Source organism: Sabethes cyaneus, chromosome 3 (assembly GCF_943734655.1).
Source record: "Sabethes cyaneus chromosome 3, idSabCyanKW18_F2, whole genome shotgun sequence".
Lineage (NCBI taxonomy): Eukaryota > Metazoa > Arthropoda > Insecta > Diptera > Culicidae > Sabethes > Sabethes cyaneus.
In genome coordinates, this window is record NC_071355.1 from 222,272,332 (window position 1) to 222,294,258 (window position 21,927).

The 21,927-nt window shown below is 42.6% G+C and overlaps 2 protein-coding genes across 2 annotated transcripts; both read right to left on the reverse strand.

Annotated features, from left to right (window-relative positions):
• Positions 1–9,767: 9,767 nt before the first annotated feature.
• Positions 9,768–11,318, reverse strand: LOC128740773 (uncharacterized). The gene has a single exon (XM_053836339.1). It carries the CDS (start codon positions 11,316–11,318, stop codon positions 9,768–9,770), a length of 1,551 nt encoding a protein of 516 aa, XP_053692314.1.
• On the reverse strand, positions 11,318–15,577 carry LOC128740775 (uncharacterized). Its single transcript, XM_053836342.1, has one exon. It carries the CDS (start codon positions 15,575–15,577, stop codon positions 11,318–11,320), a length of 4,260 nt encoding a protein of 1,419 aa, XP_053692317.1.
• Positions 15,578–21,927: the final 6,350 nt, after the last annotated feature.

Genomic DNA, 21,927 nt, shown 5'->3' on the forward strand with positions numbered 1-21,927 from the left:
CGCGGACAACAACACTAGTAAGGAGATCCAGCGGCGCATCCAAGCGGGAAATCGGGCCTACTTTGCCCTTCGTAAAACGCTGCGATCAGGAAGCATACGCCGCCGCACGAAGCTAACAATGTACAAAACCATTATTAGACCGGTAGTTCTTTATGGACTTGAAGCCGTGACGCTGCTTACGGAGGACATACGCGCCCTTGTCGTGTTTGAGCGGAAAGTGCTGCGGACGATATTTGGCGGAGTACAAACTGAAAGCGGAGAGTGGCGGAGGCGTATGAATCACGAGCTACAGGGGCACTGCTTGGGGAGACTCCCATCGTACATCTAGCGAAAGTTAGCAGGCTACGGTGGGCCGGACACGTCGTAAGGATGTTGGACGACAGTGCGACGAAAACGGTCCTCTTCAACAACCCCACCGGCACCAGGAACAGGGGGGCCCAACGTGCACGATGGCTCGATCAGGTCGAAAGCGATTTGCGACTTCTGAGACGACTAGGAAATTGGCGACGAGTGGCCCAAGACCGAGTTGAATGGAGACGAGTGCTTGAAACAGCACGAGCCACCCCGGCTCTATGCTGCTGAAGAAGAAGAAGACTAACGAAGCAACAATTGAACAAAGATGACATAAACGACGTACCGTTTTGGTTTTCTGACCGCAGCAGCACCAAATCCTTTGCCAGAGAAAAAGTTTCCAATCCAATTTATCAGCAAAACCAGACTTAAATTGGTCGGGGACATCACCTCCTCGAGTCGTGGCTGGCCACCTAAAACTTTTATTTGCCCGGTAAGGCAAGATGCCCAAAATCCATCTTCACATAGGTTTCGTCGTTCATAAGAAAGGATCTCTGGTATTTCGACAAAATGTGGTTGTACAACTAACGGTATGTGGCTTTCGGTCACTGTGTTTTGCCACAGTGCTCGGTTTGTGGCTTGCTGGCACGAAATAAGCGATAAGTTTCAACAATTTGTGATTTTTTAACTTAATTATGTAGGATTTTCAACATCGGTGTCCAAAACTAATTTTATTCTTTCGACACTTTGAAACTGAACACTGAACTGATGTTAACAGAGAACAGACTAATACAAGGAGAGCTGTAGTGTAGTAAAATAAGCAGTGCGTCCAGATATTAAGTGAATCGAGCTTTACATATGAATTTTGTGGCAGTAGTTTCGAGTAGGAAATACGCACATAGGTACCGCAGGGTATTTTCAGCATGCTATTAAACTCAGCCAACATTTTCATTTACTGCATTTGTCCATATGAAAACTTTGCTGCTTTAATGTGTTGTAACTATTTTCATAAAAATGTAAGTAGGGTAAGGAACGAGTTAAGCAGTGTCACCTATTTTGATCAGTTATGAATAAATGAGCGGAAAATGCACTTTTTTATTCATATTTTCAAAATATATTGATAGGATCATCTTCACAAATCACTTAACCAGACATTTGATTCACACAAACACAATTTATTGGGTTTCCGACAAGAAATATGATGAATTAAAAATTGTTGTCCAAAAACGTACATTTTTCAGCTGCTGAAGGCAATCGCCACCTCGCTACTAACGAATCTATCACATTTTTCAGCACTGATTACAACCACTCTAAAAGTCAAGCACTCAATTTTCACATACCATATTATTCACTCTCTTTTTTCTATTATCTAAGGCTTTGTCACTAGCCGAAAGTTTTATTATTTTATAACAAAACTGAAAACAAATTCCGAATTGACGGAACCTGTTCACCAGTAGCAGCAGCTGCAGCAAAACTGATAAACTATCGTGTTGCCAAAACACTGTTTCGGTTTTGGAAATAAGAATTATAGGTTTGAAATTAACTGAAACCTCCAATGGTGAAAACGTGGTTCAATACTTTCAAGAGAAATGTATGCTCATAATTAATTTTTCTTTTTTAAAAACAACAGAAAAAACAGCTTTTTCAATAATTTCCGAAGATTTTCTCAGTGATTTAATGAAGCAACGATGTGTTTCAATGTTATTTGCTTTGACAACACTGTTCTGAGTCGGACCGTGTGTAGTGCTATGTTTACCTCTTTTGTTCTCCCACCATCCTTATGAACAGCGAGTGAGACGTCAAACTCGCAGTTTCCCATAAGAACACTAGAGAATGAAAGAGACGACGAATACCGTTTGCCGAACGGTGCGGTGAGTGTATGCCCCGATAAACAATTTAGACAGATGGCATTTTACGCATCTATGCCGATACGCTATGCCGATTACGCATCAGATGCCGATTTGTAGGTCGCGGATAGGAACGCGAGCTTACTGAATAAGGGGAATAGTTCGAGTGATTTTTTTTGGGGACGTGAAAAAATTCAAATTTCAGGATTGCTTAACAAAGCACCTTGAGGGTGAAAATATGTTCGGTCTGATCAAAATTAGTTCCACCGCTCCAACTTTTAAAGAGGAAAATCAAAAGTTTAGCTGAACAATAGTGTCTTCCAATGGTAACAGCTTGAAGAACTAAAGATAGCAAGAAGATTTGTATGCTGATATCCCCCACTTAGTCAACCCATCGCTTGTAATAAGGTAAAACAATCAGTGACCCGCTTAGATTGCTTAAAACCGGTTCTTTACCCTAATTTGCTAATTTTTTTTCAATAAACATCAAAAGCGCTGGCACTGTTTCTCCACTAGCACGTAATTAGGCCGAAAAAATAGAAGCAATCTGCTCACGATAATGGTTTGGAAAACACACAATCATGTTCACGTTTGATCATTCTAGAAATTAAACAGCTGTTAATACAGTTCCACGGAAAAGTTCTACTTCTTTTTATCAAGGAGGAACATAAAAATTCCTCTCTGGTATTAAAGTATAAATCCATTTTCATTCACCAGCTGCAAGTTCATCTTGTTGTTAATTCCAGCCTAAACAAACTGAGGTCATCATTTACACTACCGTCATCCGGAGTGAGATTGTGCCAAAAATGCAAACGTTTGGTTCTTTAGCACATCATACGCACAATTTAGCAATTGAGTTGGTTTAAAATCTGTCGATATGTTCTAGATTGTTCAATTAACAACTGCCACGGAGATGGTTTAGGTATAATAAAACCTGACTTTACTAGAAGTACATGAACTTTGGCACAATCTCATCCCTTCTAGGGGGTGACATTGTGCCAAAAACATAAAGTTTAGTCAAATACCTAAACGATGAACATTAACTTGTTTATAAACAATGCACATAAATATCATTGTAAAGTAGTTCGTATGGGGCTGTCTATGAACTAAGTGGACTATTAGAGGCATGGGGTCAGCTGAAAACAACGCATCATACCAAATATATGAACGAAAATAACCTGGGTAGGTCTGAAATGACTTACAATGAGTTCGTAGTTTATGGACGGCCTCTATATAGCCAGTAGCGTTTCTAGGGTTTACAAAGGGAAAATGTAGGGGAGGGGGCGTATATCCTAAGGCTTGAGAAAAACGAAACAAAAGACGAAAAAATGAATAAAACAAAATTAAATTTTGTGCTCTTTTTCTTCTTTTCTGGCTGTATTAGGACGTTCACAAAGCTCAAAAGTTATAAAATAATTTGCCAAGCTACTACCAATAAAACAAAAAAGTTTGTTCCAATACGTTGTGTAGTTTCTGTAGTATATTTTTGTTGTGAATGTGAATTCCATTCGTTGGATCGATTATTATCAACCGCCTAGTTAGCTTCGAGGTACGATGCTGGTCTAACAAGCCAGTCGTCGTATGTTCGAATCTCGGCTAGGCGGTGCTTGCTAGTCAGAAGGATCGTTGCACTGGCCCCGCAATTTTCCTGTACTCTAACAACCGGCTGCGAAGTCTGTCGATAAAGAAGGGTAATGTCGGTAAAACGGTATAAACCCAAGGCTTTGCTTTGTTTGAATCGATTATTATAGCTTGGCGCAATCTCACCCCCGTGAAGCTCGAATACCGCCAAGTTTGGAAATGGCGGTACTACAAATGTGCGAGGCAAAGGCACCAAGAACGTTTCTATTCTAACGCTTCATATTGAGTAAAAATTCATACTAAATTGAAAGATTATTGAACGTAGACCACATTATTAACAAGGATGGCGTCTCTGTTATTATCTATACCTATAAAGAAGGATTTCTGTCTGTCTGTCTGTCTGTCTGTCTGTCTGTCTGTCTGTCCTGTGTTCCTTATAGAATCAAAAACTACTGAACCAATCGGCGTGAAAATTTGCATGTAGAGGTTTTTGGGGCCAGGAAAGGTTTTAGTGATGGTTAGAGACCCCTCCCCCCACTAAGAGGGGGGGCTCCCATACAAATGAAACACAAATTTCTGCATAACTCGAGAACTAATCAAGCAAATAGAACCAAATTTGGCATGTGGGTGTTTTCGGTGACAAGAATTTATTCTAGGGTAATTTGAGACCCCTCCCCTCTTTATAAGGGGAATTATAACTCCTCTCCCCTTTAAGAGGGGGGGTTTCCATACAAATTTCCTCATAACTCGAGAACTAATCAAGCAAATGGAACCAAATTTGGCATGTGAAGATTTTCGAGGGCAAGAAAATTTTCTATGTTGAATTAGGACCCCTCCTCACTTTAAGAGGGGGAGCTCCTGTACAAATGAAATACCAATTTCCTCATAACTCGAGAACTAATCAAGCAAATGGAACCAAATTTGGCATGTAGGTGTTTTTGGAGGCAAGAATGTTTTCCATGATGAATAAGAACCTCTCCCCACTTTAAGAGGGGGGGCTCCTATACAAATGAAATACAAATTTCCTCATAACTCGAGAACTAATCAAGCAAATAGAACCAAATTTGGCATGTGGGTGTTTTCGGTGACAAGAATTTATTCTATGGTAAATTGAGACCCCTCCCTCTTTATAAGGGGAATTGTAACTCCTCTCCCCTTTAAGAGGGGGGGCTTCCATACAAATTTCCTCATAACTCGAGAACAAATCAAGCAAATGGAACCAACTTTGGCATGTGAAGGTTTTCGAGGGCAAGAAAATTTTCTACGGTGAATTAGGACCCCTCCCCACTCTAAGAGGGGGGGGCTCCTGTACAAATGAAATACAAATTTCCTCCTAACTCGAGAACTAATCAAGCAAATAGAACAACATTTGGCATGTGGGTGTTTTTTTTGGTGACAAGAATTTATTTTATGGTGAATTGAGACCCCTCCCCTCTTTATAAGAGGAATTATAACTCCTCTCCCCTTTAAGAGGGGGGACTTCCATACAAATTTCCTCATAACTCGAGAACTAATCAAGCAAATGCAACCAAATTTGGCATGTGAAGGTTTTCGAGAGCAAGAAAATTTTCTATGGTGAATTAGGACCCCTCCCCACTTTAAGAGGAGGGGCTCCTGTACAAATGAAATACAAATTTCCTCATAACTCGAGAACTAATCAAGCAAATAGAACCAAATTCGGCATGTGGAGGTTTTTGGAGGCAAAAATATTTTCTACGGTGAATTAGGATCCTTCCACACTTCAAGAGGGGGGGGCTTCTACACAAATGAAATACAAATTTCCTCATAATTCGAGAACTAATCAAGCAAATGGAACCATATTTGGCATGTAAGTGTTTTTGGAGGCAACCATTTTTCCCATGATGAATTAGGACTTCTTACCTTTTTAGGAGGGGGGGGGGGGGTCTCCCATTCAAACGAAATACAAATTTGCTCATAACTTTAGAACTAATCAAGCAAATGGAACCAAATTTGGCATGTGAGAGTTTTAGATGGCAGAATTTTTTTTTCTGTGGTGTATTACGACCCCTTTCCCTTTTAAGAGGGTGGGCTCCCATACAAATGAAATACAAATTTCCTTATAATTTGAGTACTAATCAAGCAAATGGAACCAAATTTAGCATGTAGGAGATTTTTAAGTCTTGAATTTATTTTATGATAGTTAGAGACCTCTCACCCCTGTGGTAGGGGGATATGGACTCTCATACAAATAAAACAGAAATTTTTGCGAAACTCAAAAACTAATCCAACTCGAGAAATTCGAGACTCTTCCATAAAACATTAATCAATAACAAGACCACAAAAACTATCTATAGTAATACTAGATCATTCAGGACGAGCCGGTCGCGAGTGTTGCCGGTGACCCGCCGTCGGAAGCGCCGCCCACTGGGGGGCTTGCAAAACTCGAGAAGTGACAAAGATCATCCGAGATTCATGATTTATGTACAACACAGGTTAATTTGTGGCAATACGAAGTTTGTCGGGTCAGCTAGTTTTACATAAACGCCATGCGTCAGCATCAGCGACGTTTGTATTTGCGAAGATGGTAAATTTTGCATGAGTGTTAGTAAGCGCTCCAAAATTCTGTATTGATGTTTGATCAACTATGCACTCTATTAATATTGGCACTCACTCATACAGATGCATCCAGGGACCACCTTCGCACGCAGACAGAGCGATCAGTGTCTCCCGAATATTGGCAGAACTGTCAGTCTTCGGCCAGAAGCAAACTGTTGTCACCGCAAAACTAGTTATCCTCAATGATCCATTATATTGCCGGTATGTAGGCAGCACTTGCAAAGGCATCGACACGTAAACCATCTGACTCCCTTTTGGTCTGCTGTTGTGGTACAGCAATCCACCGAATAGGCTCTTGGGTGGTGCTGCGTGCTCATCGCAATTTCTCAGGTTTCTTCAAATAGATATAGCTGGTTTCTGGTAAGTCAGCTCTATTGTTAATTGCACAACTAAGAAGTTACGGTGGGCGAACGCGCCTATTTGGGGGATTGCTTAATAACTGTTCTGGTTTGTACCATACAGGCGCGTTCGGTTTGCTGGAAATTCAAACCACACAGACACCACATTAAAAAATAGGCCCAAAATAGTCGTAGCAATCTATACTATATTTCAAAGACTATAATTCAAATTTAATAGCATTGCATTAAGACGAAAATGCAATCAGATATTCAGTATATTAATATTTTTTGAAACGATTCTACAATTGATGAAGGGACGGTAAGGGAAAGTAATGAAGGATTTTTTAGGGAATGAAGGGGAAAGAGTGGAAAGGAAGGGGGGGGGGTAATAGGTAGCTATGCTTAACAAGTTGTCCTTGTGACTCCTATCTTTTGTCCAATGCTGGAAGATGCATGGGTCGAACCAAGCTATAATCAGAGATTAGAACCGGATTTGAACCCACAACACCTGCCAGGGCGTGTGGCTCGCTGGTACCCGTGTACCTTTGAACCATAGAGGCGCTGGACAAAAGAAGTCTGCACAACCCCCCTTATTAACCATAGCGACATGGATTGGGCTATTTTTAGACACAAATTGTGCCTCTTCCTCCACCTACTGTAGAAACCACCGACCGAGAAGTATTAATCTAACGTGTTTTTACTTTCAGGACGACGACACTATGCAGGCCCTTACGACTTGCAAGGTACTGCGTGTGACGTTGTTCGTCCGAAAGCGTGGTAGCCCGGGTTTCTTAGCGCGGTTCTTCGGAGAAAGGCTCCGTTCCTATGAAATTGACCAAACTCGTGATTTTAGTCATGACCTTGAAATGCGGTCAGGCATATATTAATACTTTTTAAAACGATGATTCTACAATTGATGAAGGGACGGTAAGGGAAAGGTCATGACTAAAATCACGAGTTTGGTCAATTTCATAGGAACGGAGCCTTTCTCCGAAGGAACCGCGCTGAGAAACGCGGACTACCACGCTTTCGGACAAACAACGTCACACGCAGTACCTTGGAAGTCGTAAGGGCCTGCATAGTATCGTCGTCCTGAAAGTAAAAACACGTTAGATTCATACTTCTCGGTCGGTGGTTTCTACAGTAGGTGGAGGAAGAGGCACAATTTGTGTCTAAAAATAGCCCAACCCATGTCGCTATGGTTAATAAGGGGGGTTGTGCAGACTTCTTTTGTCCAGCGCCTCTATGGTTCAAAGGTACACGGGTACCAGCGAGCCACACGCCCTGGCAGGTGTTGTGGGTTCAAATCCGGTTCTAATCTCTGATTATAGCTTGGTTCGACCCATGCACCTTCCAGCATTGGACAAAAGATAGGAGTCACAAGGACAACTTGTTAAGCATAGCTACCTATTACCCCCCCCCCCCTTCCTTTCCACTCTTTCCCCTTCATTCCCTAAAAAATCCTTCATTACTTTCCCTTACCGTCCCTTCATCAATTGTAGAATCGTTTCAAGAAATATTAATATATGCCTGACCGCATTTCAAGGTCATGACTAAAATCACGAGTTTGGTCAATATTCAGTATATGTTATCCAACCAATTGGTATGAAAATCTTGTCTCGAATAAATATAATTTGAATGTAATTCATGAATATTATGTTCAGGCCTCCGCTTAATAGGCTGAAAAAAACCTACACTTAGAATTCGTGTGGGTCGAGTTTTGGTTGTTTGAGAGCTTTCTGGGTTAATAGTAAAATCGTTCCGTAAAGGAAGCAACCCGCGAAGGTTTTTCATTTCCTTAATTAACAAGAAATTCGAAAGGCACCGTCATACATATTTACCCACTGCAACATAGCAACTTGCTTCTACAGCTAATCGTCAATGAGAGTGAGGCAGGCAAAACTTAGTTTTCCCCCTTAGTATTGCTGACAGCAATACGGCGAGTGGAGGACTTCCGTAAGCCGATACGGTGTGTTTACGGCATCGTGGTAGGAAGATTTTAACAAAAGAACCTTTCTAACCAATAATCAAGGACCGCTAGTAGCCTCCAAAATAAGCGGCTAACTAGCACAACAATGTGGAAACTACTGGATAGGTCGCTACACAGTGCTAAAAGGACATTGACGACCTGAACGCGGTGTCGTATAATTAGTTTGCTTTGTTTAATTTTCTTTTGTATTCAAGAAGCGGAAATCCTATACCCATACCTACTTAACGCATTTGTATCGTTCTGAAACAAAAGATTGGACCGACAAATCAAAGCAGGTTGAATAATAGCAGCTAGTTGGCTTCTGTACCAAACAAGAAACAAAATGAATTTTGATGAAGACGGAATACAATAACGTTTGCTACATTAATAACTGTGTGTTAAAGATATCATGCTAAGGAGCATGAAAATTCATTAAAATCGCCTAATACTTTTATTTTCCAATCAACTTGTCAAGTACCGTCAAACGGGGTAACTTGCAACAGCGGGGTAACATGCAGCAACTAAATCGATCCAATTTACTGTACTTTTTGATGTGTTACTTCAATTTTCAATCTATATCAGTCACTGAATCTTGTTGTTAACAGTTCAAAGAAGCCTTAGATACTGTTATGTTGATTTTCTGCTGTTCTGGTGATTTTTAAAAAATCCCACAAGATGGTGTCAAATATATCGTCAATTTTTCGTCAGTGTTGGGTTAGGTTCACCAACTCCGATTGAGCAACACGTTTTTCTGTGTGTGAGCTTTTAGCTGCAACCAAACCTTTATTTTAGAATAATCAATTATAATTTTTAGATTTACAACTTACAAATTTGGTGTTCTGTCTCTAGAAGTGGAGTGGCTTGAATCGTAATATCCACTAAGCTGCTATTATCCGTACTATATTTAAGTTAAGTAACAATCATTAGCACTAAGCATTATTTAGGTTTTATCAATTTGTACTCACACTAGGTTTTAATTTAGATTTAGCATATGCACGGTATAACTAGGTTTAATGAGCAATATAATATAGGTTTAATGTAAATATCAAATAGAAAATCACTGTTAATCAGTATAAATTTGTAGAATGGAATCTGTAGGTTTCAACTCGTGGCTTTTCTGTCCTCTACGATTTGTCTCTCACATACAAACCGATCGTGCCGTTATCACTCGGCGACGTTATCACTTTTGACATCTGCACTGTTAACAGTAGCGTTACTACGATGAGGGGTCCCGTCGTTACATACCCCCACCCGTAAACCTTGGTGAGTGTCCGAAACCTGTGAAGCACCGAATCCTGGTTTACTATTCGTCTCGACGTCCAGTACAGCCAATTTCACGGCTGGTCTACGCAGAATCCCCGTTGAAGTCCACACTAACGCCTGCCGCACTCTGCCGTCTCGTCCGGGTATTATACGTTCGATTCTTCCACGTAGCCACTGGTTCCTCGCCTTTCCGTCAACCACCAACACTAAGTCGCCAACCGCTAAGTCCTTCACGTCCTTGAACCACTTGCTTCTCCGTGTGATCACAGGAAGGTACTCTTTAAGCCACCTGCGCCAGAAATCATCAGTAATATATCTTGCCAATTTCCAACTATTACGGAGCGTTAAGTGAATGTTCATCTGTTCAGTGGGTATAAATTTTTCTCCAGAAGAATTGCCTAGCAAAAAATGGTTGGGCGTTAATGCCTCTCGATCGGCAGACTCCAACGGAATAAATGTAAGAGGTCTGGAGTTGATCAAGACCTCGGCTTCCAAAAGAATGGTCTCCAGGGTTTCGTCGTCAGGTTTGCGCGGCCCATTTAGGGCTGCTCCGATAGCTACCTTCACCGATCGGACTAGTCGCTCCCACGCACCTCCCATGTGCGGGGCTGATGGGGGGATGAATTTCCATGCCGTTTGCGAGGTCGTGAACTTACTGGACAGAGCTTTGTTTCTTGCCTCTATTTGTGCCTTAAGCACATTGCTAGTACCTTGGAAACATGTGGCATTGTCTGTCCAGAATTCTCTCGGTAGACCTCTGCGTGCCACGAAACGTTGCACAGCCATAATGCTAGAATCCGTGCTTAATGAATGCACCACCTCTAGGTGCACTGCTCTAATCGTGAGGCAGGTGAATAGCGCCACCCAGCGCTTCACGTTGCTTCGACCTGATTTCACGAGCACTGGCCCGAAGTAATCCAACCCGGTGAATGTGAAGGGTTGAATAAATGCTGTCAAGCGCATCTCGGGCAGTGGAGCCATCGCTGGTGGTTTCGGGGTTGCCTTCGCTAGACGACAGACGACACACGCGCGTTCAATTTTGTCCAACAGTCGTCTCAGTGCGGATATCTGGAATCGTTGGCGAATTTCGTTGAAGACAGTTTCTCGGTTGGCGTGACGGAAACGGCGATGATACCAGTCTACAATAAGGAAAGTGATTAGGTGTTGATTAGGCAGGATGGCTGGAAACTTAGCTTCGATCGACGCATACGGTGCAGCATCGATTCGACCACGACTACGCAAAATGCTCTTCTCGTCCAGAAAGGGACACAAAGTGTAGATTGAGCTGCATTTGTCCACGGTGGCGTGGCGATTTTCAGGTGATCCTTGCGACTTGATAAGTATAGCGATTTCCTCTGCATAAATTTCATTTTGAGCTGTTTTGATTAGCGCCTCTTCGGCTCGCCGGAGCTCGTCGCTGGTGAGATTACCGAGTTGCAAATCCTGTTTCATTAAACGCCGACGAAAATTATCAATGCCACGAAAAACATATGCATTTTAGTCCAGCGATTGAACCTTTCGAATACCATATTCGGCGCTAAATGTACTGCGAGAAAGTGGGTAGGACGAAGTTCTTCCTCAGTCGGAACAACTATTCGCTGCTTAGGCCACCGCTCTTCAGGTTCGTACAGGAATGCTGGTCCTCGGAACCAGGGATTTTCTGCTGTCACATGTGGTAATTTATTCCACTTGGTGGCTAGATCGGCCACATTCTGCTTACTTGGTACCCACCGCCACTCCGATTGGTGTGTCGAAGATAGGATCTCCCCAACTCGAACTGCGATGTATTTATGGTAGCGCCGATGGTCAGTAGAGCGAATCCATGCGAGTACCGTACTCGCGTCGCTCCAGCAGTAGCGTTGACTGACTGTAAAGGTGTGATGTTTCTGGATAGTTTCCATTAGGCGGACGCCCAGGACCGCTGCTCTGAGCTCGAGTCGAGGTATTGATAGTGTCTTGAGCGGCGCTACCTTGGTTTTAGCTGCTCCAAGCGCCACCTCTGCACCACACTCGGATTCCAAACGGAAGTATACCGCACAAGCGTACGCGCTTTCGCTTGAGTCAACGAAAAGGTGAAGTTGCAGATTGGAACGTTTCGTCGACGAACGAAAATAACAGCGCGGTATGCGCAGCAGGTCGAGCTGTTGCAGTAATTTCACCCAGTGCTGCCAGCGCTCATTGAGATCTTGCGGAATTTGCTGGTCCCATCCTATTCCCGCGGCCCACAGCTCCTGGATAAGGATTTTGCCGTGAATAAGAAAGAAAGCGATGAGACCCAGTGGGTCGAAAAGACTCATCACCACTTTAGCTACTTCGCGTTTAGTAGGAATATGGTTGCGATCCAAAATGTGTTGAAGATCATCTCGTGTACTAAAGGAATAGATGAATACATCTTCTTTGGGAATCCACCTCATCCCCAACACTGACTCGGGCTTGCCGTCCCGCACAAGGTGCAAGTTTTTTGCATTTTCCTCAGCCACTTCGCCTATTCTTTGCAAAACGTCTGACTTGTTAGACAGGAAGCGCCGGAGAGTGAAGCCTCCTTTCGAGTGCACCAGCCTGACCTCGTTAACTACTGCAATAGCCTCTTCGACAGTCTCGAAGCTGTCCAAATAATCGTCCACGTAGTGTTTGTTTTTTATTGCTGCTGCGGCTCGTGGATAATCGCTGGCGAACTCATCTGCGTTAATGTTTTTCACATATTGCGCTGATGCTGGGGAACAGGATGACCCGAAAGTGGCGACGTCCATTATATAGATCTGAGGAAGATCTGTAGTGCGATGTCGAAATACGAAGCGCTGCGACTGGCAATCTGGGAAGCGTATTTTAAGTTGATGGAACATTTCCATGATGTCACCCGTCACCGTCACTGGGTGCTGGCGAAACTGGCATAATACCATCGGAAGAGGGGTCAATAGATCGGGCCCCTTTAAAAGCCGAGAGTTGAAGGAAACATCGCCTATTTTTGCTGCTGCGTCCCAGATCAGACGAACCTTGCCAGGCTTCCTGGGATTTGTTATAACACCTAGAGGAAGATACCATATGCGACTGGGTTCAACCGAGGTCAATTCGGTCAAACTCGCTTGGTGGGCGTATCCTTTCTTTTCGTAGTCCACGATTTGTTCACGCACACGTTCTAGAAGGCCTGGCTCTCGTTGAAGTCGACGTTCCAATGCCTCCAAACGTCGGACGGCCATTGGGTAGCTGTCGGGAAAATTCGGGCTGTCCGTGTTCCACAGCAGGCCTGTTTCGTAGTTCGGTCCGGTAGGCGTGCGCCGAGTTGTTTCTTGCAGCAGTTGTACGGCACGTTTCTCGTCGGCTGACTCCACGATCTGACACGAATCAGTAACTCCTGCATCTTCGAGGGTGAAATAATCACGAAGCTGCTCGTTTAGTTCGTGATCCCGATCGGAAACCGTTCCCATGTGAAACCCAAGAAGCGCTGATTGGGATGATTTGTTTGGAACATATCCATAAACGCTCCATCCTAGGCGACATTTTGCAGCAACCGGATGTGTTTGTCCTCCTTCGCGTAATTTTAGGGGAACGCACAACCTCAAATTGTCCAGACCGATAAGTAATTTGGGTTCAATCGTATCATAGTCGTCGAGTGGGAGACCGCGCAGATGGAGAAAACGATTCGCTAGATCGTGATACTTTAAGCTTTGAGTCGGCAGAACCAGACGACTAACTGTCCTAGCGTTGAAGAGAGAGTATCGTGAACTATTGCTTTTACCAGAAATGTCGATTTGCACACGTTGTGACTTTGGCTCGACCCGTGTTACATTTGCAGTCCACTTCAGTGTTAGCGGTTCCGATTTCCCATTAGCACCAAGCCGTCTTGCAATAGATTCATCCAGGAGAGTATAGGATGACCCCTCGTCAATAAAGGCGTAAATTATTTCAGAGGTATTGTTGCCATATAAAATAACAGGGAGTATGCGGAAAAGTGGCCACTGTAAATCTCCAGAGGTTACATGGCTAGATGATACGTTTATTCGATCAGAAGAAGGGGAGGAATGCAAAAGAGTATGGTGCTTCTGTCGGCATTCATCGACACCACAACCATGCCAGGATCTACACGGCCATTTGCCATGACTATTGAGGCACGTTCTGCAGAGTCCTTTTTGCTGTACCAGCTTCCAGCGTTCATCCACGCTCGCGATGTTGAACTGCTGGCAATCTGCCACTCGATGACCTACTCGCCCACACGATAGGCACGGCTTGCCTGTCCTAACACTGCTTTTGTTACTAAGCGTCTGTGCTGGCTTTTCGTCCGCACAATGGGCTTGAACGATTACCGTATTTCCTCTGGGTTTGCTGTTCCTATTTTCATTTGGCATGGTAAACTTTGGTACACTATAACCCGGAACGCTAAAGGAAACTTCGCTTGCTGATGTCACCAGTCCCGACATAAACTCACCAAAGGTGTCAAGAGTTGCAATTTCATGATGATTTTTATAAACTGCCCAATCAAGGCGCAACGAGCCGGGTAGCTTTTCTACCAGTTCCTGCAACAGTACAGGGTTCGTAAGGTGATTAGATTGCTGAGCTGCCTTGAGATGATCCACGAGGTTCTGCACAGCAAGACCGAAGTGTATAACCGTTTCTAGTCGATCCTGCCTCGGCGGCGGAATTTGGTTGATTTTGTTCAACAGCGATCTGATGAGGAGCTCCGGTCGTCCAAAGAGGATACGCAGAGTCTGAATGACGTTCGGTACACTACCTGGCAAAAGCAATCGGCTTTTCACCGACTCCAGGGCGTTTCCTTTCAAGCACCGCTGAAGCCGCACTAAATTTTCCGCATCCGAATAACCGCAGGTCGCTGTAGACTGCTCAAAATTACTTATGAAGATAGGCCAGTCTTCTGGATTGCCGCTAAATACGGGCAGGTCCTTTCCCAATACCTGTCTCGCGGCAATTTGCGTTTGCGTCAGGGTTCGTACTGAGGAGACGGGATCCACTGGGTCTTCGGGAATCGGGTTAACACCAAGGTTCTGCTGATTCCCATCTGATCTTCCAGTTTCCTGTCTGTGTAGCCAATTTTCGACCTTTTGCTTGGAATTCACAACCGAATGACCTCCATTGTTTGCTTCTTCCATTCGATGCTCGGAATTAATAACAGAGCCTCCATTACTTGCTTCTGCCAGCTGCCGAATAACCACCTGTCGCTTCTCTAGCGATTCTTTTCTAATTTGCTGCTGTTTACGCCTTAGCTCCATTTCCTCCTTCAGTTTGCGCTCGCGAAGGCGTTTGGCTTCCTCTAACTGACGTTCATCTTCTTGTAACATCCGCTGCCTAAAGGCTTCATCTTCCAATAAAGATTCTTCTTGTAGTTTTTGCTCTTCTTCGAGGAGTTTTAATTGTTCCCTCAATGCCGCAGCCCGCACGCTGGAAGATACGCTTCCGGGCGGGCCAGGGTTCTTCTTGCTATTCCTAGACCCGGCCTTTGAACCTGCCTTAGATCCTTTGGGCGCTCGTGTCTCGTCGACCGGCACTTTCAGTTGGCCCTTACCGGATTTCACTTCCTTCACTTGCTTCAAACATTGCTTGCATACGTATGCAGCATCCGGCAGCCGGATTTGAGCATCCACACCTGCACATCCAAAATGTTCCCAGCGCTCGCATTTGTCACACTGGACCATCTCATCCTCGGCCGAGTCCACCCGTTTACAGGACTGGCAGTTTTGTGGGGAATTGTTCTCTGCCATACTTCCGATCCCTAACAAATTTCTAAAAGAAATGTTGGGTTAGGTTCACCAACTCCGATTGAGCAACACGTTTTTCTGTGTGTGAGCTTTTAGCTGCAACCAAACCCTTATTTTAGAATAATCAATTATAATTTTTAGATTTACAACTTACAAATTTGGTGTTCTGTCTCTAGAAGTGGAGTGGCTTGAATCGTAATATCCACTAAGCTGCTATTATCCGTACTATATTTAAGTTAAGTAACAATCATTAGCACTAAGCATTATTTAGGTTTTATCAATTTGTACTCACACTAGGTTTTAATTTAGATTTAGCATATGCACGGTATAACTAGGTTTAATGAGCAATATAATATAGGTTTAATGTAAATATCAAATAGAAAATCACTGTTAATCAGTATAAATTTGTAGAATGGAATCTGTAGGTTTCAACTCGTGGCTTTTCTGTCCTCTACGATTTGTCTCTCACATACAAACCGATCGTGCCGTTATCACTCGGCGACGTTATCACTTTTGACATCTGCACTGTTAACAGTAGCGTTACTACGATGAGGGGTCCCGTCGTTACAGTCAGTAAAACGTTTGTGTCGCCCACAGGCACTTAAAATAAAAGAAGCATACATACACGAACATACATTTTTTATAGTAAAATGAACAATAAGGAAACAAAATAATCGATTTATGATGACTAGTTTTGTTTATCTTACTTGTTACCACATTATTCGTAAAACAAGTACTTAAATGGGGTAACTTGCAACAGCGGGTAGATATAAAAAGCTGTGTTCCGTTAGCTTCAAGAGGCAAGATATCATTTCATTTTGCATCAAACAATACTAAAGCACACTTGAAGAGTGTAAGATACTTTCGGTAAGTCGGAAATATGCCAGTTTTTCTCTGGATATACTGAAAATAGCCATAGAAGAGGCCAACAAGAAAATAACCTCACTGAGAAAAACCACCAGCAATATGAGAGTGTCTAATTACGATCACTCGTAACGTAATGAACATTCATATATTACGTAACCAAGATATCGATGATTTTTAACTCTCCCGCTCCACTTCATGACGCGATTTTGCATAGTGGATATACGACGTGTAATGCCTTGTTACACAACTCCCGCTTCCCTAAGTGCGTTACGTAATATGTGAATGGTCCTTAAAGAAGGCTAGAAGAAGCTCTATCGAATCTAGACAAGGAATATCAATTGCGTGAATAATATAAAACGTCATTTCTGTAATATCCGTTACGGGGCTCATACATTTTTTTGACTAACGTGACATAGGACATTTATGCGTATCTTCATAGCAAAAGCATTGAAAATCGCAAGTCCGATTATCATTTGCATATTCAAGTCAAAAGAAACTCATAGAAATCTTTAGATTTGTTCAATTTCCAAAAACTATTGTTTGTTGCAAGCAGGGCTTCGACCGATCCTTTTTTTCTACCGCAGTCCCTTCAACGCGCATTCAAGTTCACACCGTCCGTTTAGTGATGGAATACGAACGCTATGCATAACACAACTGGCAGTTTGCTCAGTCAAACGCCGATGGCACGCAGTAGTATGAACGCATTCTAAAGCTTTTTAACATTTTCGTTTCGATCAAGTTGCCTTTACCGTTTGGAGCAGCGAATGACTGCAAAACAGTCAAATGACTGGCAGTCACCACGCTTACGAAAAGCAACCGCACAATCGTATGATTCAATACTACAAAAAAAAAAAAAACAAACAACTACATGTGCACGGAAGAAGTCGGTCGGACTCCGTCCAATACAAACGAATATTTTGCTTGCGTCGGACCGACGTCCGGGTGACAAACTATTACTGTGGGGATTTGGAGACAAAAAGAGAAACGAAAAAATACGTCACCGTATGCTTCCAGTCAGTTTGCAGTTTATATTCTCAAAGCGCAAAGCAAAACGGCAGATTGACTGTTTGCTTTTGCAGAGATGCCGCATGAATTGTAAGACGGCAGCAGCACAAGCGGCAGATTGACTGAATTCAAAAAACAGTCAAATGATCGTTCAAAAAGCGGAGTTTGAATGCGGAAAGTTCGCATTCACGGCAGTCACATTCAACTTGCGATCCCTTTTCAAGCCCTGGTTGCAAGTTATCCCGTTTAACCTTCCTAATGCATTAGAAAAAAGTTACATATTATGCATTAAGGGTCGAAAACGACCCAAGTTTTGAAATTGCTCTCATTCATCCATTTTCAATCCGAATTTCGTTTTCTTTACCTCGTTTGAAAGCTATGGCCAAAAACTAGCACCCAAGGTATGTTGGGGAATATTTGTTGACTGATGGCCGCTTCTGCGTCGGTTCCGGAACACCCACTACCAGGTCCCGGGGAACATTTTTACGTTTTGAGATAATTCATTTTGCGGCACATCAAATCACATTGGCTTGACAAAATAAGATTAATGGAAGTGCAATGGGAACATTTTGGACCCAAGCGGCCATTTCCTCATTGGTTCTGGAACATACGGTACCCGGTTTATGAGGACAATTTTAAATTTTAGGATGATTTATCTTGCAACACGTCAAATTACATCAGCTTGATAACGTAAGACTATTGAAAGTATAATAAAGACATTTTGAAGGCAAATGGCTACATCAGCATTGGTCCCGGAACATCCGGTACCCGGGTTTTGGGGCCATTTTTGTATTTTAGGATAACCCATCTTGCGACACATCAAATCACATCGGCTTGATGACTGATGACTGACTGATGAAAATAAAATAAGGTCATTTAGAAGCCAAATGGCCATTTTACCATCGGTTCCGGAACATCCGGTACCTGGTTCCACGGGATATTTCTGGATTATGAAATAATTCATCTTGCGGCACATCAAATCACAACGCCTTGATCAAATAAAACAGTTCCAAGAGCTATGGGGACCATTTGAAGACAAATGGCCATTTCATCATCGGTTCCGGAACATCGGGTGCACGGTTTATGAGAACATTTTTGGATAGGATAATTCATCATGCGCCACATCAAATCACATTGGCTTGATGAAATAACACTAATGGAAGTACAATGGAAAAATTTTGGAGCCAAAATTACCATTTCATCATCGGTTCCGGACTATCCGGTATCCGGGTTTTGGGGACATTTTTGGATTACAGGGTAATTCATCTGCCCCGAGTTACCCCGTTTTACGGTTCATTATAAATACCGGGTACCGGATTATATGCGACTGACGCCCCATTATACTTCCATTGTTGTTATTTTATCAACGCGATGTGATTTGAGGTGCCGCATGGTGAATTATCTCAAAAGCCAAAAAATGTCCCCCGAAACTGGTACCGGATGACCCAGTACCGATGGTAAAGTGGCCATTTGGCTTCTAAATGACATTGTTTTACTTCCATCAGTCTTATTTTATCAAGCCGATGTGATTTGATATACCGCATTATGAGTTATCCTAAAATACAAAAATGTCCCCAAAAATCGGGTACCGGATGTTCCAGGACCGATGCTGATGTGGCCATTTGCCTTCAACATGTGTTTATTATACTTCCAATAGTCTTATGTTATCAATGTGATGAAATTTGACGTGCCGCAATAGAAATCATCCTAAAATTCAAAAATGGCCTCAAAAACCAGGTACCGGATGTCGTAACTGATGGGGAAGTGGCCATTCGGATCCAAAATGTCCCCATTGTACTTCCACTAATCTTATTTTATCAAGCCAATGTGATTTGATGTGCCGCAAAATGAATTATCTCAAAATATAAAAATGTTCCCCGGGAGCTGGTAGGAGGTGTTCCGGAACTGACGCAGAAGTGGCCATCAGTCAACAAATATTCCCCAACATACCTTGGGTGCTAGTTTTTGGCCATACAGTATTCCCCCCAATAAGGACGCTAATAGGGACCGCGTTAATCGAAACCGTGTTAATGGAGTCTACGTAGCATATGGGAATTGACTTAATTGGTTCCAACATGGAATAACTCATGATCTTGACCGTATAGAACGTTGCTGTCTTCGACAAAGTTGTTCATCAGATCGAGGGCTTTTCGTTGGATTGTAGTATTTCGGAATTGCCTCACTGCGTGGCGCTAGCGTATATGTAATATTTTTGTATTGGCTGTATCTTGCGCTGCTGACTATCTAGAAAGTTGTGGTCTTCGGGACGGTTGCTCAAATGACTGCCACCTTCTAGATGGCATAAAAAATAGCTCAGAACTGACTCACCACGTGGCGCTAGTGTATATGTAATATGCTTAGACAGACTGTATCTTGCGTTGCTGACTATTTAGAAAGTTGCGGTCTTCGGGAAAGTTGCTCAAATGACTGCCACCTTCGAGATGACATGAGAAAGAGCGCAAAACTGACTCACCACGTGGCGCTAGTGTATATGTGGGTAGTGTATATGTGGTAGTATTTCGGAATTGCCTCGTAATATTTTTGTATTGGCTGTATCTTGCGCTGCTGACTATCTAGAAAGTTGTGGTCTTCGGGACGGTTACTTAAATGACTGCTACCTTCAAGATGGTATGGAAAATAATGCAGAATTGACTCAACGGACGGCGCTAGTGTATTTGTGATTTTTTTGTTACCCAAAAATAAAAAAGAAGAAAACTTATCCAATTTAATTCTACTATGTGTATTTTATTCACGACAGATAAGTATTTCGCCTACGACTTGCAGGCAGTCCTCAGTGTTTTCGAACCGAAAACAGACACTGAGGAAGCCTGCCAGTCGTAGGCGAAATACTTATCTGTCGTGAATAAAATACACATAGTAGAATTAAATTGGATAAGTTTTCTTCTTTTTTATTTTTAGGTTTCGTATTCTACTAAGACGCTCCAAAAACTTCAGATTTTTTTGTGTTTGCCATAAAACTCAAGATTTTGGTAATGTACAAGAAGTTGCTTTCTTCGGAAAGGTTGTTTAAGTGACAGCGGTTATTTAACTAGTAACTAGTAAAAAACAAAGAAATTTTTAATCACGCAAAAAAATATTGAGATTTTCAGGAATTTTTACTTGAAGTCTAATCGTGAAACCCGAATCTATTCTTGCTTTTCATGTATACGTTATTATTTTCCATGCAAAAACCTTCCGTAATAGGGTCAAAATCGGAAGAATTTTTTTTGCCGATTTTCGGAAATTACATTATTTGTACTTCCACTTTTATTTCGTGCTAGAAGCGTCAACACTCCGTACACTCTTTTTTCGAGTTCTTTAGGCTGCAAAACCTGGAGATCAATGATTTTATACAAAAAACAAAATTTCTCAAGTTTAACAAAAATTTGTTTGCCCCCGATTTTTAAAGTCAATTTTAAAGGGCGGTCGAACAAAAACTTTAAAAATAATTTGCAATGGTCTAAATGTTGCTAGAGAATAAAATTGAGCGTTGAGCGTTCAGCATTGCAAGGTACAGCCTGTATAAGAATACTACATATACGCGCCGCGAGTGAGTTCTGCACTATTTTGCATACCACCTTGAATGTGTCAGTCATTTGAGCAACCGTCCCGAAGATCGCAACTTTCTAGATAGTCAGCAGCGCAAGATATAGCTTGTATAAGAGTATTACATATACACTAGCGCCACGTAGTAAGTCAGTCCTGCGCGATTTTCCATACCAACTTCAAGGTGTCAGTCATTTGAGTAACCTTCCCGAAGACCGCAACTATTTAAATAGTCAACAGTGCAAGATACAGCCTGTCTAAGCATATCGCATATACACTAGCGCCACGTAGTGAGTCAGTTCTGCGCTGTTTCCCATGCAAGGTTGAAGGTGGAAGTCATTTGAACAACTTTCCCGAAGACCGCAACTTTCTAAATAGTCAGCAGCGCAAGATATAGCTTGTATAAGAGTATTACATATACGCTAGCGCCACGTAGTGAGTCAGTTCTGCGCGATTTTCCATACCATCTTGAAGGTGTCAGTCATTTGAGCAACCTTCCCGAAGACCGCAACTTTCTAGATAGTCAACAGCGCAAGATATAGCTTGTATAAGAGTATTACATATACACTAGCGCCACGCAGTGCGTGAGTTCTGCGCTATTTACCATACCACCTTGAAGGTGTCAGTCATTTGAGTAACCTTCCCGAAGACCGCAACTATTTAAATAGTCAACAGTGCAAGATACAGCCTGTCTAAGCATATCGCATATACACTAGCGCCACGTAGTGAGTCAGTTCTGCGCTGTTTCCCATGCCATCTTGAAGGTGGAAGTCATTTGAACAACTTTCCCGAAGACCGCAACTTTCTAAATAGTCAGCAGCGCAAGATATAGCTTGTATAAGAGTATTACATATACGCTAGCGCCACGTAGTGAGTCAGTTCTGCGCGATTTTCCATACCATCTTGAAGGTGTCAGTCATTTGAGCAACCTTCCC